The 12,543-nt window shown below is 38.7% G+C and overlaps 2 protein-coding genes across 4 annotated transcripts; one reads left to right on the top strand and one right to left on the bottom strand.

Moving 5' to 3' along the window:
- Positions 1-689: 689 nt before the first annotated feature.
- On the bottom strand, positions 690-5,756 carry gltp (glycolipid transfer protein). 2 transcript variants are annotated; one of them, XM_022756405.1, is made up of 6 exons: positions 5,589-5,756; positions 5,295-5,424; positions 3,035-3,093; positions 2,802-2,935; positions 2,564-2,714; positions 690-2,451 (listed from the first exon to the last, which is right to left on the bottom strand). In XM_022756405.1, exons 2-6 carry the CDS (start codon positions 5,395-5,397, stop codon positions 2,269-2,271), a joined length of 630 nt encoding a protein of 209 aa, XP_022612126.1. In that variant the 5' UTR covers positions 5,398-5,424; positions 5,589-5,756; the 3' UTR covers positions 690-2,268. The 2 variants fall into 2 exon arrangements, with proteins under 2 accessions (XP_022612126.1, XP_022612136.1); XM_022756415.1 differs by having other exon boundaries at positions 5,593-5,756.
- Positions 5,757-7,079: 1,323 nt separating this feature from the next.
- Positions 7,080-12,490, top strand: tchp (trichoplein keratin filament binding). Of its 2 annotated transcripts, XM_022751484.1 has the most exons (14): positions 7,080-7,166; positions 7,519-7,713; positions 8,977-9,187; positions 9,273-9,329; positions 9,676-9,744; positions 10,127-10,300; positions 10,382-10,494; positions 10,580-10,646; positions 10,745-10,917; positions 11,007-11,088; positions 11,185-11,370; positions 11,517-11,660; positions 11,776-11,845; positions 12,227-12,490. In XM_022751484.1, exons 2-13 carry the CDS (start codon positions 7,523-7,525, stop codon positions 11,806-11,808), a joined length of 1,500 nt encoding a protein of 499 aa, XP_022607205.1. In that variant the 5' UTR covers positions 7,080-7,166; positions 7,519-7,522; the 3' UTR covers positions 11,809-11,845; positions 12,227-12,490. The 2 variants fall into 2 exon arrangements, with proteins under 2 accessions (XP_022607205.1, XP_022607197.1); XM_022751476.1 differs by having other exon boundaries at positions 11,776-12,490.
- Positions 12,491-12,543: the final 53 nt, after the last annotated feature.

Here is a 12,543-nt window from a genome sequence, read left to right as displayed (position 1 = left end):
ATTTCTCAGCTATACAAACTCTCACAGTCAAGTGGAGTGCTGTTATAAATAAACCTGTGCAAGGAGGGTGTGGTGAGAGCAAAGAGAGCACAAATAGTCATTCACAAAAGAAAAGTATCCCTGTTACTTACAAGCAAAAGTCCAGCATTCATAATTTGAAAAAGTAAATGCACTCGGACAGCAGAAGGGCAAGACTGTTAATTATGAACTTATTGTTACTGATGCATTAACATATAAGCAGTATTTTAATGTCATATCTGGTCCTAATGAAGATCATTAATTGTATTACTAACTATTTGGTAGATTACTTTATAACAATGTATCATATTTTATAAATTGAGCATATGGTTTTCAGTGCATTCACAATGTATTCAGCACTATGTATATAAAATGCCAAGTAACAAGTAGATGTCAGAAAGTTTATTGGTGTAGAAGTACAATATTTCCCTCTGAATGCAGTGGAATAGAGATATAAAGTGGCAACTAAAAATATGCTCAGGTAAAGTGCAAATACCAAAGAACTGTCCTTAAGTATAGAATTGGAGTAAATGTACTTATTCACCCTCCACCACTGCTGATTGCCTATTCTGAAATGTGTTGGAAAACTATAGAGACAATACAACTTCAAGAAAGAAATCGGAGAAGGAAAAAAACATGAACACCATATTAATTGTTGCACATATTTTTTTTATTGCAAATAATGGTTTACATGAGTTGAAAATACAATATTTGTTATTTCCACTGTTCACACTGCAACATAATTTCAGCCACAAGAGACATCAGACAAACATATCAGAGCATGCACTCAGAAGAACATAGACTAACCAGAGGTCATCAACAAAAACTTTACCTTCCCTCGAAAATTTGGTTAAAAGAAAATATACATTTAGTTTTATGTAAGAACCTGAGAGCAGAGTGGACTGAAAAAAACACTTGATAAAGCATTGCTTTGGAAAAATAGAAATATATGCAAGTCCTGTATAACAAAGAGGTATAATAGAGGCAGACCAGACCCTCAGTGATAATTAACATTTGTTATTAATTGGTGTCCCTGGTTTACACAAGGTGACATGTATAAAAATATATATGATTAAAGGTAGAAGAGCTGACATAGTCACTTCAATGATCTGTACCTCCAGCTTAAGGCACCAACAGGTGTGCAATGTTAAAAGCCATTTACAACACTGGACGTACACCTTCAAAGTATTGTGTGGGGTCCAACATGTGGGATATCAAACACTTTGTACAACTTGTACTGAAGGTAATAAATAACTTTATAATAATGTAATACTTAGATTTGATACTTTCTAGATGTTAAATTGTTCATTAAATAGTAAAAACTCGAATCAAATCCCTAAAGGTAATGGGCATCTTAAAAATATAGCATTTGTTGCATAAGATGAAACATATGGCATCTTCTCTCAAATAAGTGGAATGTGTTTTGGATTTCAAAATAGAAAATAATAATGTCAAAATAAAAGCCATAGGCCTGTATTTCAGTGAGGTAATTTAATTTGTTCTATTATTGCTACTGCTGCTTAAAGGCACCATGGCTATTTCCTCATATAGGAGAAATCAAATGCATTAGGAAAATGAACAGTTTAAATTCTTATGTAATTTTCTGATTGTTGGTATAATTTCAAATAAAAACAGCATCTTTCTTCCTGCTGATAAAGATGAAAACAATGTTTTCTTCAATATATCTAGTGTTAAAAACAAAACAATACCACTATAAGATGCCAATTACTGTAACAAAGATTATAGTTTTGCATTATGTTGTGTAGCTCATTAAATCAATAAGTTAGCTTAAGGCTTTTGTAACAGTCCTGTTGCTGGTTTAAAAACATTTGTTGAGTTAAGTAGCACTTTGATTCTTGGTATAACTTATATAACTCATATTTGTGAGCATACCCATGATCATTCACATAAATATCTGGCAATTATTTTAATTTAACATGGTTGTCCTATAAAGAGACCTGACTCTTCAAATGGAGAACAAAGAAAATACAGTGTTTAAATCTGCAGATGCAAAAAAAACAGAATCAAAAACAGTGACTAAAAGGCATACAGAGAAAAGCCAGAGCAGGGAAACAGATGAGTAAAAGTGCACAAATATTTGATGAGTATAATAAATACACTCTCAGAGTGAGCTGTCAGAAGACCTGAAGGGAGCCAAGTCGAGATGTGGACTGCACAAGTGTAGATTGCATAATGCGGATGACTTTGTAAACTGAGTAGATCACAGGAGGAAAGAGGAGCGTCCGGCAGTCACACTGTGTAGTCAAGGTCAGCATTCATCTTATTGTACAGCTCATAAATGGCATCAACCGTGGCAGAGAAGTTGATGAGGAATTTCCTGATTTTCTCCAAGCACTCCTCTTCCTTGATGTCCCGACCCTTGGAGAGGGCCTTCAGGAAATCGGACTTATATGGAGCAGCGAAAAGAGTTGCCTAAAAGCAAACAACGATGCAACATTTGCATTTTTCAACAAATTACTCAGACCAAGCCATGTCTGCTCTCTAAGATACGAATCTCTTATAAAACAAACACTAGGCGACTCACCTTGAAAAGCTGCTGCACCAACCAGCCATGGTACTTCTTCAGGGCTATTTCATAGGCTTTGGTGACATTGACTCGAATGAGGTTTGGATTGTTGTCATCCTTCTCACCGTCCACCAGGCTCTGAAGAAAGACCTGAATAAACCGAAGACCCCTGTTGAAAAAGAAGGCATGCGTAGTGATTATGGATACAGAACTTGCCAACAATGAAAAAAACACACAAATGTAAAGTTTCTCAAACCTTTTCAGCCACATGAGAGCCAACGTCGCTCCAACTTTGGGCCATTCTGCTCCGTGCATTTCCTTCTCTGCCTCCAGAATCTGCTGGAGTGTCTTGAACCGTCCTGGGTTTGTATCATAAACTGCCTTGATTTTCTAGTAGTTAAAACAATGTATTTTAAAGTATTTGAAAATTAATGAGCAATACAAGAGTAGAGAGACACATTTAACTCAAGTCACATTAACAGTACTTACTGTGATGTTCCCAAATATGTCAGCTTTAACTGGTGCAAAAATAGTAGAGCCAAGGCAGTCTGAGGAGAAACATTAACACAGGATGTGATTGAGAGTTTAAAGAGCAAGTGAGAGTGAAAACCGATATATAATACACATAAAGAAAAAATAATATTGTTTTGAGAATATCAGCATTCTTTGGAGCTTTTAACAATTACCAACCTAAATCAACTAACTCAGAAGCTAATGAAGTAACTTGAGTGCAGGTTTGATGGCTTATTGTTGGATATTGTCAGAAAAGTTTAGATTTGTTATCACTTTGCAACCTCAGTTTGCAAAAAAACAAACAAACAAATATTTAAACTTGTCAGTGACTCTGGCATATTTTAATGCACTACTGAAAGGCATTGCATTTTCAGTAGTTAGCTTTCCTTCTTGACTCTTTGGTGGATCTGTCTTTAAAAACTCATGCTGAACACATTCTAGTTAAAACTGTAGTGCTTCAGCGTATCCAAAATACATTAAACGGGCAAACTGTGCAGTTACAAAGTTGGTGTCATTTAATTGGGTTTAATATATTTATGATATAGTGTGGCTGAAGTGCAGCACTAGACCAACCAGATATGAAATCTATATGTAATGCTGTCAAACATTGTCTGAAGAAATGTTTAAAAAAAAAAAAAAAAAACTTTAAATTGCACATTGAAAAGATTTGGCTTGAGTAGTTCTTGCAGCCGACAAGAACAATGGACGGTAAAGCCAGAGTACCTTACCAAACGCCTCACCACAGTATTATCATTAGGTGTCTTTTAATTAGGCTGCTAGAGGACTTGAGTATTTGGTGACAGGACTGTGAACAATGAGACATCTTGTGTCCCGACCACACACGGCTCCTGGTTGACCCACTGACACAACAGACAGCTTTCAGCCCCTGAGCTGTTAGTGGAAACTACTCATGACAAAGTCTGTTGTGCTGATGTGATGCATCGCCATAACACCGATGGCAACATATCTTTATTCGGAGACATCCTCATCTTCTATGGTTCTGTCTATATTTTCCACGCTATTCACAGGTTAAAGATTTGTGTTATGCATACATTGCTTCTGGAGGCTGCACGCAATTAAACAGACTATAGCTAAAATGTATTCTAACAAGAATAAGCCGATGAATAATGATGTATTAAAAAACAGCATCATTTGTTCAGCTCTTGGCTCGTGAACAGTCCTGCACACCCACACAGTTGTTAATTATTCTGGGTAATTAGACCTGTTCTCAGGGTGAAGTTGGACAGAGGTGGGAGGGTGGGAGTTTGCCGAAGTTGCTGAACAACATAGACTTAATGATACTAAATAATCATAAAAATATCAGTTGTGCTGCAACAGAACTAACAGAGGAGTGATGGAGTTGTCAGTCAAGCCAAGAAGAAGAGATCATTTAAAATACCTGTGCATATGTACTATGAGTGTGCAGGACTTTAATGGCTTGTAGGAAAGTTGGCCAAGAAATTTCTAGGTCAGGAAAAACAATGGCGACAAGGAGGAAAGAGCTTAATGTCGACATCAGACTTGGTTCCTCTCAAGGGTTTCACATGGCAAATTCAATAGAGGACCTTTGGCATATTAATACAGAATGAAGTCACACAAAGATGCCCTGGTGCACCATGCCACCAGTGAATGGGCAAGGGGAACTCAACACCATACTAATCAATTTTCACAACTTAAAATCCAGGCCAGTGATTAAATTATGCATGCTAAAGGATTGTGGACAGCTTGATGGAGAGTAATACGATCCAAAAAAAGATTATCATTTGGAAAGAGCAAGATCGTTTCATTGGGCTTGACAGAAGTGTTGTGACAGATTTCCCTCACAACAAGTATTGTGCTTAGTAGTCAAAGTTGAACAAATCCCACATGAAAAATTTACAATGTTAGAAAAATCATCCATTGCAGTGGGCTATTTTCAAATAAAATCTTTTTTGTGCCAATTCAGCCAATTTAACAGTCAGCTGCACTTGAAAGATACATTTCTATAAATCTATATGCTTCAAACTAATTATCACTTTGTCAGTGTCATCAATCTGGCCTATACTGTCACTATAAGTCTCTGACAACTCATTATAACAAGCTGAATAGAAATACATTTGTAGGTAGAGGAGCACCATTTCTCTGCAGGCAGTGACATCTGAGAATACGTTTTTCACATTTATTTCCACAATAACTTCATGTCTAGGAATATCACTAGATGGTGTCTGCTGTGTCACACTGTGGAAACTTCACTTACCAAAGAACGGTGGAAGGTATGACACAGCCTCCAGAAACGGTCTCGTTTCCACCTGTCTGTCAGCTGGCAGCTGTCTGAACTGGTGCTCCATTAGCAGAGCCATCTCTTTAGTCCGGATGCTCTCTTACCTCTGAAATGATAGTAACAGGCCGTCAACTCTCCACTGCTGATTTACAGTGACACCAGCAGAAACTGTGTGTTGGAGGGGTGGGACACACACACACACACACACACACACACACACACACACACACACACACACACACACACACACACACACACACACACACACACCTACTCTGAACCCAGGTGACGGCGGGATATCCAGCCCCGTCGGCTCATGTGATCGACTTGTTACTGATAGATCCGGGTCATCGCCACCTGTCGGGTAAATGGTCCGATAAACGGCTCTTAGATAGAAGTCCAGAGGAAACACAAGAACGGCACCCGATGTGCTCCAATCAGCTGACACTAGTCTTCCTCTGCGTTTAATCACATATGCTCCTTTACTGCCAACTAATGGAGTTTTGTGGAACATCTCAAAATGTAGCCTACAGTCACACCAGGTTGGTGAACTGTCATTTAGTTGTTGTGGCGGGGAGTAAGCAGTTAGCCTACACATAGCGGGATTACATAATTCAATAAAAAAAACAAATGCAATTCAAAACTGTTACAGTTACTAAGAAAAAACTAAAACTAATCAAGAAAAAACTAATCCAAAATGCTGGTGATTACAAATGGGTTACAACCGAATGTATTCTTCGGTAAAAAGGTTAAATAATAACATTCATTCTGCTGCTTTGCAGGAACAACTTCTTTTGGCATATCTGCAGACAACGTGGGTCAGATAGGCGATAGGTGTGAGGTCTAATAACGCTCACCAACTTAATTCAGCATTGTGTTTTTATTAAATATTAACTTGGAGAAGTCACTGTTGTGAAATTTCTACAGGGCACCAACAGACTAAAATCTATACTAAAATAATCAAATGTAATGAGTACATTACTTTACTTTACTTTTTCGTATTACATTTTTAACAGGGTTAGTAATTGGAAATTTCCTTTTCAAAAGTAACATTATTTATTTATTAAATATTAATTATTAATTCATGTAGGTGCATTAAAAGGTCTGGAACCAGATCATATATTACTGTTATATACCTATTAATCTTGTATTATGTCATTCTAAAACAACAGCAGACAAAAGGGAAAGAAAAAAGAGAAACACTTGCTGATATTTTCTGGAAAAATAGTAGTAATGAGTAGAAACACACAGTCCTAACAGCATGCTCTTGCAAGAGTCTTTACTCAATAGAATGGGGGACTCATACTGTCAACGTTTCACATTTACTGTATTGTTCTGCCTAAATTTGTACTAAAGATAGCTGCAGATGTCAACAGCTAATAAAGGTTTATATATAAAGTTATACCACAATATGTTTAAATATAATAAATGTGAATAATCAGTTAATAAAAGATTGTGGTCCAGATGTTGTGTAGCCCTATTCCAGAAGATAACTGGTGAAACAGTCCATTGACGAAGTCTCCTTATTGCATTAAAGAGCTAAATAAAAAGATGTGAACATGTCATGCTGAAGGAGTATTCTCCACAATCTGGCAATAACAATAAAAAGAAGAAAGCCTTTTGTACACTGATTTTGAAGGAAATACGTTTCGCGTTTTCACCCTGTTTTCTATGAATTTTGGCCTTTACTACACCCCTTAGCGTGGGTATAACTAGGAAGTGTATCGGTAACTAAGGAAAACGAAAACTGGGGGACTGGTTAAAGGCGAGTTATGTGTGTGGAAATTCAAAACATCGATTGAATTTGACAAACACCAAGAAAAGGCAACCCACCTCACCACCGAACAGGTAAGTGCTCATTATTTATCGAGCTATAAAGGCTCTTGACTAAGCTACGTGACTGTTGCTGGGTAATGAGAGGTGTAACATTCAGGCTTTGTCCATATTGTTTTGATTTTTTTCAAGTAAAAAAAATGTTTCATGCACAACAACACATATAACACAAGCAGAGACGTGAAGGTAAACTGGATCTCTGTATCTGTGTGAACGAGTGGTCTTTAGCATCTACCTAACACACACAATAGCTCGTGTTAGGATACGCCAGTGCTAAATTGGCCAGGTACCTCGTCAATAATAAAACAAGCAACGTTAGACAGGATTAGGTTGAGGTTACTTATGCTGTATGTTAATTATGATACAGGTCTATGGCTTTGCCCACCCTCTCGGCCCATGTGCCAAGCCGGTCCCGGGTGCTGGCCGGACAGCTGGCCCGGCAGCGGGAGCAGGAGGCCCGGTGTCGACAGCAGTGGGAGCTGCATGCTCGGTACTTCAGAGAGCAGAGTGTCCGCAGCCAGAGACAGGCGGTGTGGAGCTCCCGTCACTCCTACCAGAAGAGGTAACTTCATCCATCCGAGTTGGACAACTTCAGAAATCTATTAAACATCATGAGAAAGATAAAGCAAGCCAGTGGCGGGAAGTAACTAAGTAACTTACTCATATAGACTACTGTACTAAAGCTGAGACTCTCAACTACATTTCAGAGTTAGATATTGTAGATTTTTGCATCCAAAACACACAAACGAATGTCTAAATGAAACTGGCCAACAATATATATAAGTACAACTGAAATGGTTAATTGTTTAGTCCATTGACAGAGCATTAATTGGCAACTATTTAAATAATCGTTCGTAATTTTCATGCAAAAATACCAAATATTTCATGGTTCCAGCCTCTGAAATGTAAGGTTTTGCAACTTGATCTTTTGATTAATTTAATGATTTTTATTAATTTTTTAGAATAAGTTTAGCCTTTGGACTTTTGGTCAGGGAAAACAAAGCATTGTGAAGATGTCATTTGGGCTCTCGTTAATTATGACAGGCATTTCTCTCTGTTCTCAGAATTTCTACAAACCAAATCAATTAAGAAAATAATCAGCAGATTAATTCATAATCTCCACCTCCATCTCAACCATCTAGAACATTAAAATCCTACTTTTACATTAATGTAAGAGTAACAATCTAATGATATAATATATGATAGTATGACTCTGTAAGTAATCATCCCATATACAAGGTCTCTGCACTACAAAGGTAACAAAACAAATTTAAAAGAGGCAATGATTCACAAAGTTATGATCCCAGTAAATTGTAACATATTCAGGCAACACTTGAGGCTCTCAATGGTTCTTTTGTGAAGAGCAAAAAATCAGCTGGTTTAATTTTTCCATCACACCAAACAAATCACCAGAAGAGTGATCTTCAGGATTTTCACCATAAGTAAATACTCACACAGTACATGTGGTGAGACACTATAAATATGTGTAATTAACAAAAGATCATATTTTTAGATAATTGGATAAATATAGAAATTTACAGTACATTGATGAATAAAAATGTTGGTTATCTTCCAACTAAATAATATCTTAAATATTAATTATATATTGAAGGTAATAGTGTACAAATCACTGCCTCATTTACAGCATTTAGTTGCTTGTTGATTAAACTGTACATGCGTAGAATATCAGCGTGCCTTCCCTTAAATCTGTTTGGTCCATTTATGTGAAGTGATAGTACTTTGTCTCTAGTAGTTTGACTGCCTGTTAGTTGCATGAGCAGATAAATGGCAGACAAATATAAGTGTTTTTTCGCTGTTTTGTCAGTATGTCAGCGTACCATAAACAGACACTGAAAGAGGAAAAGAAGGCCAGCCTGGAGCAGCGCAGGAATCGGCTCAGGGCCATGCTGCAAGAGGAGCAAGACCGGCTGGAGGCGGAGCTCAGGGAAGTGGTCCCTGACAGAAGCACATTGGCAAGTCAGTTGGTGCAAAAAACTGAAGAGCTTCGTACAGCAAGAGAGGAAAGAAGAAGAAAGGTAGTTGCATTGAATTGGATGCATATTTCCTTTTCAGTGCAGTATACAGTGTATAATCCCTGATATTTCTTTTTTATATCCCTAGCTTGCTCAAGAGCTGTTGAGGGAGCACTGGAAGAAAAACAACCCAGAGTTGCAAGAGGTAGCCAAGTTTTGACTATTAATTCAAAAGTGACAAGTTGCCAAACCTCTTACCTCAAAGCCTGACTGTTGGTGAAGTGATAAATGGCCTAAGGAATCCATTGATCATCCTGTATGTCTGAAGAGCCCAGCAAGTAGAGAAAGTAGGACACTTTTTGTCAAGACGTCCATTTGATCTGGAAACGAATAGGGCTAGTGATGCAGATATTCCATGACTTTCTGCTAACCTGAGTCCAGTGTTGTCTTAAAAGAATAAAATGTTGTGGTATCCTTTCCGCTTGGGGTCAGGTTCATCAGTATCTCTGTCACGTCCATGTCAGATATCAGCTCTTTCAATCTGTCCACAGGTTGAGTCGGCATTACATAAAGATCATGTTGTCAGCCAGTGGCAGGAGCAGATATCTGAGAAGAAAAAGGTAGGAAATCCATCACAGATGCCACACAAAACAGTTCACTTACTGTTTATTCAAGCATTTTTAATAACCATCTAAGGATAAGAAGTGTTTTTGACCCATAGGAGTCGGTGTATTATACTCAATTTTAATCAAACCTAATAGTGAAGAAATTGCTCCCTAGTACTCTGAAGAATTACCTCCACCAAGCCAGGGGTGACACATAGGACCTACAAGTCATTAAACTGATTATTTATGTAACAAATCAATTTTTAATTAAAGAGTGCTCATGTCATCTGTGAGCACAGTATTAAATCTGAAATCTCAGGTTAGTCACCTCAACATGGTACATAATTGAGAAAGTTTAGACACCTACTGTAAGTGACCCATCTCTTCAAACATGCAGCAAGAAGTGGCAGAGCAAGAGGAGAAGAGGCACTTTGAAAATGAGTATGAAAGGACCCGAAGAGAGGCTCTGGAGAGGATGAAGCAGGCGGAGGAGAAAAGGAAAGCAGAGGAGCGCGAGAGAGCAGAAGAACTTCGCAAACAGATGGAAGAATTGAAACTGAGGGAAGAAGAGGTATGCAGATCTTTGACACAGTGTGAAAAGTGGTATTGCAGATTTAAGCATTTTTCACCTTTTTTTTTTGTTTTCTCTCAGGCCACTCGTCTAAAGAAGGAGCAAGAGGCTCTGCTGGTCAAGCAGTGGGAGCTGGAGAAGCTAGAGGAGGAGAGGAGGAAGGTGGAGGAAAGGCAGAAGAAGTCTGAGATGGGGTAAAGGGAAGCTCTTTCTGCAGATAACTGATCACAAGTGAGATGATACTTGATACTTGGGCTCATCGAATTTATGTTCCACCAGGCATTTCTTGATCCGTCAATATCGAGCTCAGCTGAAGAGGAGAGCACAGCAAGTGCAGGAGGAACTGGTGAGTCTACCTGCTGATACCACAGTGTATTAGTCCAGATGTAATCCATCCACTTTTTTGGTTTTGATGTCTTCCTGGAATTCCTCTGTGCCCACCAGGAGGCCGACCGTAAGATCCTGGCCACCTTGCTGGAAGGAGAGCAGGACGACAGGAGGCTGGAGACCGCACGAAGGGAAAGGGCTATCGCTGATGCTGCCTGGATGAAACGAGTGATTGAAGAGCAGCTTCAGTTGGAGCGGGAACGGGAGGCTGAGTTTGACATCCTACACAGGTGAGCATCAAGATCCAAGTAACCTGACTCCGCAGGAAGGGACTCCTGCTTGTCCTCAAATATAAACCAATGTTTCTCAATTATTTTAGAGAAGAAGCTCAGCATGTATGGGAGAAACGAGAGGCACAGTGGGAGAAGGAGAGAAAAGCCAGAGAACGGCTAATGCATGAGGTAAATTTGTTTCAAATGACTTTGACACATTGAGTGAAATTTAAGCGATGACATTACAGATTAATACCTTTCCTGTATTTTTCCTGTATTGGGAAGGTGCTTGCAGGGAGACAGCAGCAGCTGGAGCTAAAGATGCAGAAGAACCGTGAGGCTCAGGAGGAGTCCCTGAGGAGACGAGAAGAGCTGATCCAGGAGCTTGAGCTGGAGAGTGAGATCAGGCGGCAGGAGAAAGAGCAAGACGAAAGCCGTAGGACAGCACGGATACAAGAGTTAAATGCTCAGGTTAGCAAATGCATCAGTTGTTTGTGTTTCATCATTGAGAACTTAAAAAAAAAAAAACAATTTCGAGCAGCTTACTTAAATTGTCACAGTTGAACAGCATCAGACTATAAGCAGCCCTAATATTTATTTGTGTGTATACACTGTAGGTGGAGCAGCAGCGTCAAGAGCATTGGGAGGAGCAGTGCAGGATAGAGCAGGACGAAGAGGAGGAGAGGGAGGCTCTTCGTATCCAAGAGGAGGAGCTGAGGCTTGAGATGCAGAGGATGGCCAAGAAAGGGTACCAGGAGAAGGTAAAAGACGAAAGTTAAGCTGCAGGAGACTGACAATCCTGAATGTTGATATTCCAAGTTCCCAAATGTTCTTATGTTATCAGTATTAAAAACAGCATCAAACTGTCCCTTTCAGATTCACAGCAGACCTCGATCAGCCTGGACATGAGCAACCTGCAAGACTGAAGTCAAGACAGAATTGTGAGGTGTATATTTTTCTAGATGTAATTAGCCTTAAAGGATAGGTTCACATTTTATGTCTTAAAACAATACTCACATGGCCATTTGTAAACCATAACAGTTAGTGGTCATTGTAATTGTTTCTCCTGTCCCTATGGCCCTGAAGAGATCACTTTCTGACATGGTGCCAGTGTAACAGATGGGTAATAGCATTCACAGTCCTCATTCAAGTCAAGTGAGGATTGTTTCCTTTTGTGCAACGTCCCTGTTTTTGCCTCACCAGACTTGGTTTTCTTGCTGAGCCACAGAGGAGGGAGAGTAATACAAGAGGAGAATCTCATACTAAAAAGACTGCAACTTCTGAAGCCCCGTATTTGGTTACACTTTAAAACATATTTTTTTCACAGATCGAGGACTGTGAAGTTTGTCCTCCATCTCTTACATTGGAATCGTGTTGTGGGGAGATCTTTTCATGGAGAAGATGAACAATTTCATGAAGCCATAACTCTTTCAGTGTACATACGGACATGCGAGAATAAAAAAGTCTTTAAAGAAATGAAACATTCATGTTTATGAGACCATAAAGTTTACCATCTTGATGTTAATAATTCAGTGCCTGTTATTTTTGTATGTAGAGAACTGATTGATTTTTTTGTACTTTTGGAGCTGTTTAAGGAATATATTTTATATCTGTAATTTTTAGACTAATATAAATAAAAGTTGA

The sequence above is a fragment of the Seriola dumerili genome, unplaced genomic scaffold (assembly GCF_002260705.1).
Source record: "Seriola dumerili isolate Sdu_G_001 unplaced genomic scaffold, Sdu_1.0 BDQW01000017.1, whole genome shotgun sequence".
Lineage (NCBI taxonomy): Eukaryota > Metazoa > Chordata > Actinopteri > Carangiformes > Carangidae > Seriola > Seriola dumerili.
Note: the sequence above shows the minus strand (reverse complement) of the source record. Positions and strands in the feature narration are given on the sequence as shown.

Excerpts from the sequence above, each read along its gene's own strand:
- gltp (XM_022756405.1), bottom strand. The coding sequence starts at position 5,397 with ATGGCTCTGCTAATGGAGCACCAGTTCAGACAGCTGCCAGCTGACAGA. Across the intron at positions 3,094-5,294 it reads ATACCTTCCACCGTTCTTTG|ACTGCCTTGGCTCTACTATT; the intron begins GTAAGTGAAGTT and ends GTTTCTCCTCAG. Across the intron at positions 2,452-2,563 it reads TGGTGCAGCAGCTTTTCAAG|GCAACTCTTTTCGCTGCTCC; the intron begins GTGAGTCGCCTA and ends GTTTGCTTTTAG.
- tchp (XM_022751484.1), top strand. The coding sequence starts at position 7,523 with ATGGCTTTGCCCACCCTCTCGGCCCATGTGCCAAGCCGGTCCCGGGTG. Across the intron at positions 9,330-9,675 it reads ACAACCCAGAGTTGCAAGAG|GTTGAGTCGGCATTACATAA; the intron begins GTAGCCAAGTTT and ends ATCTGTCCACAG. Across the intron at positions 11,089-11,184 it reads GAGAACGGCTAATGCATGAG|GTGCTTGCAGGGAGACAGCA; the intron begins GTAAATTTGTTT and ends TGTATTGGGAAG.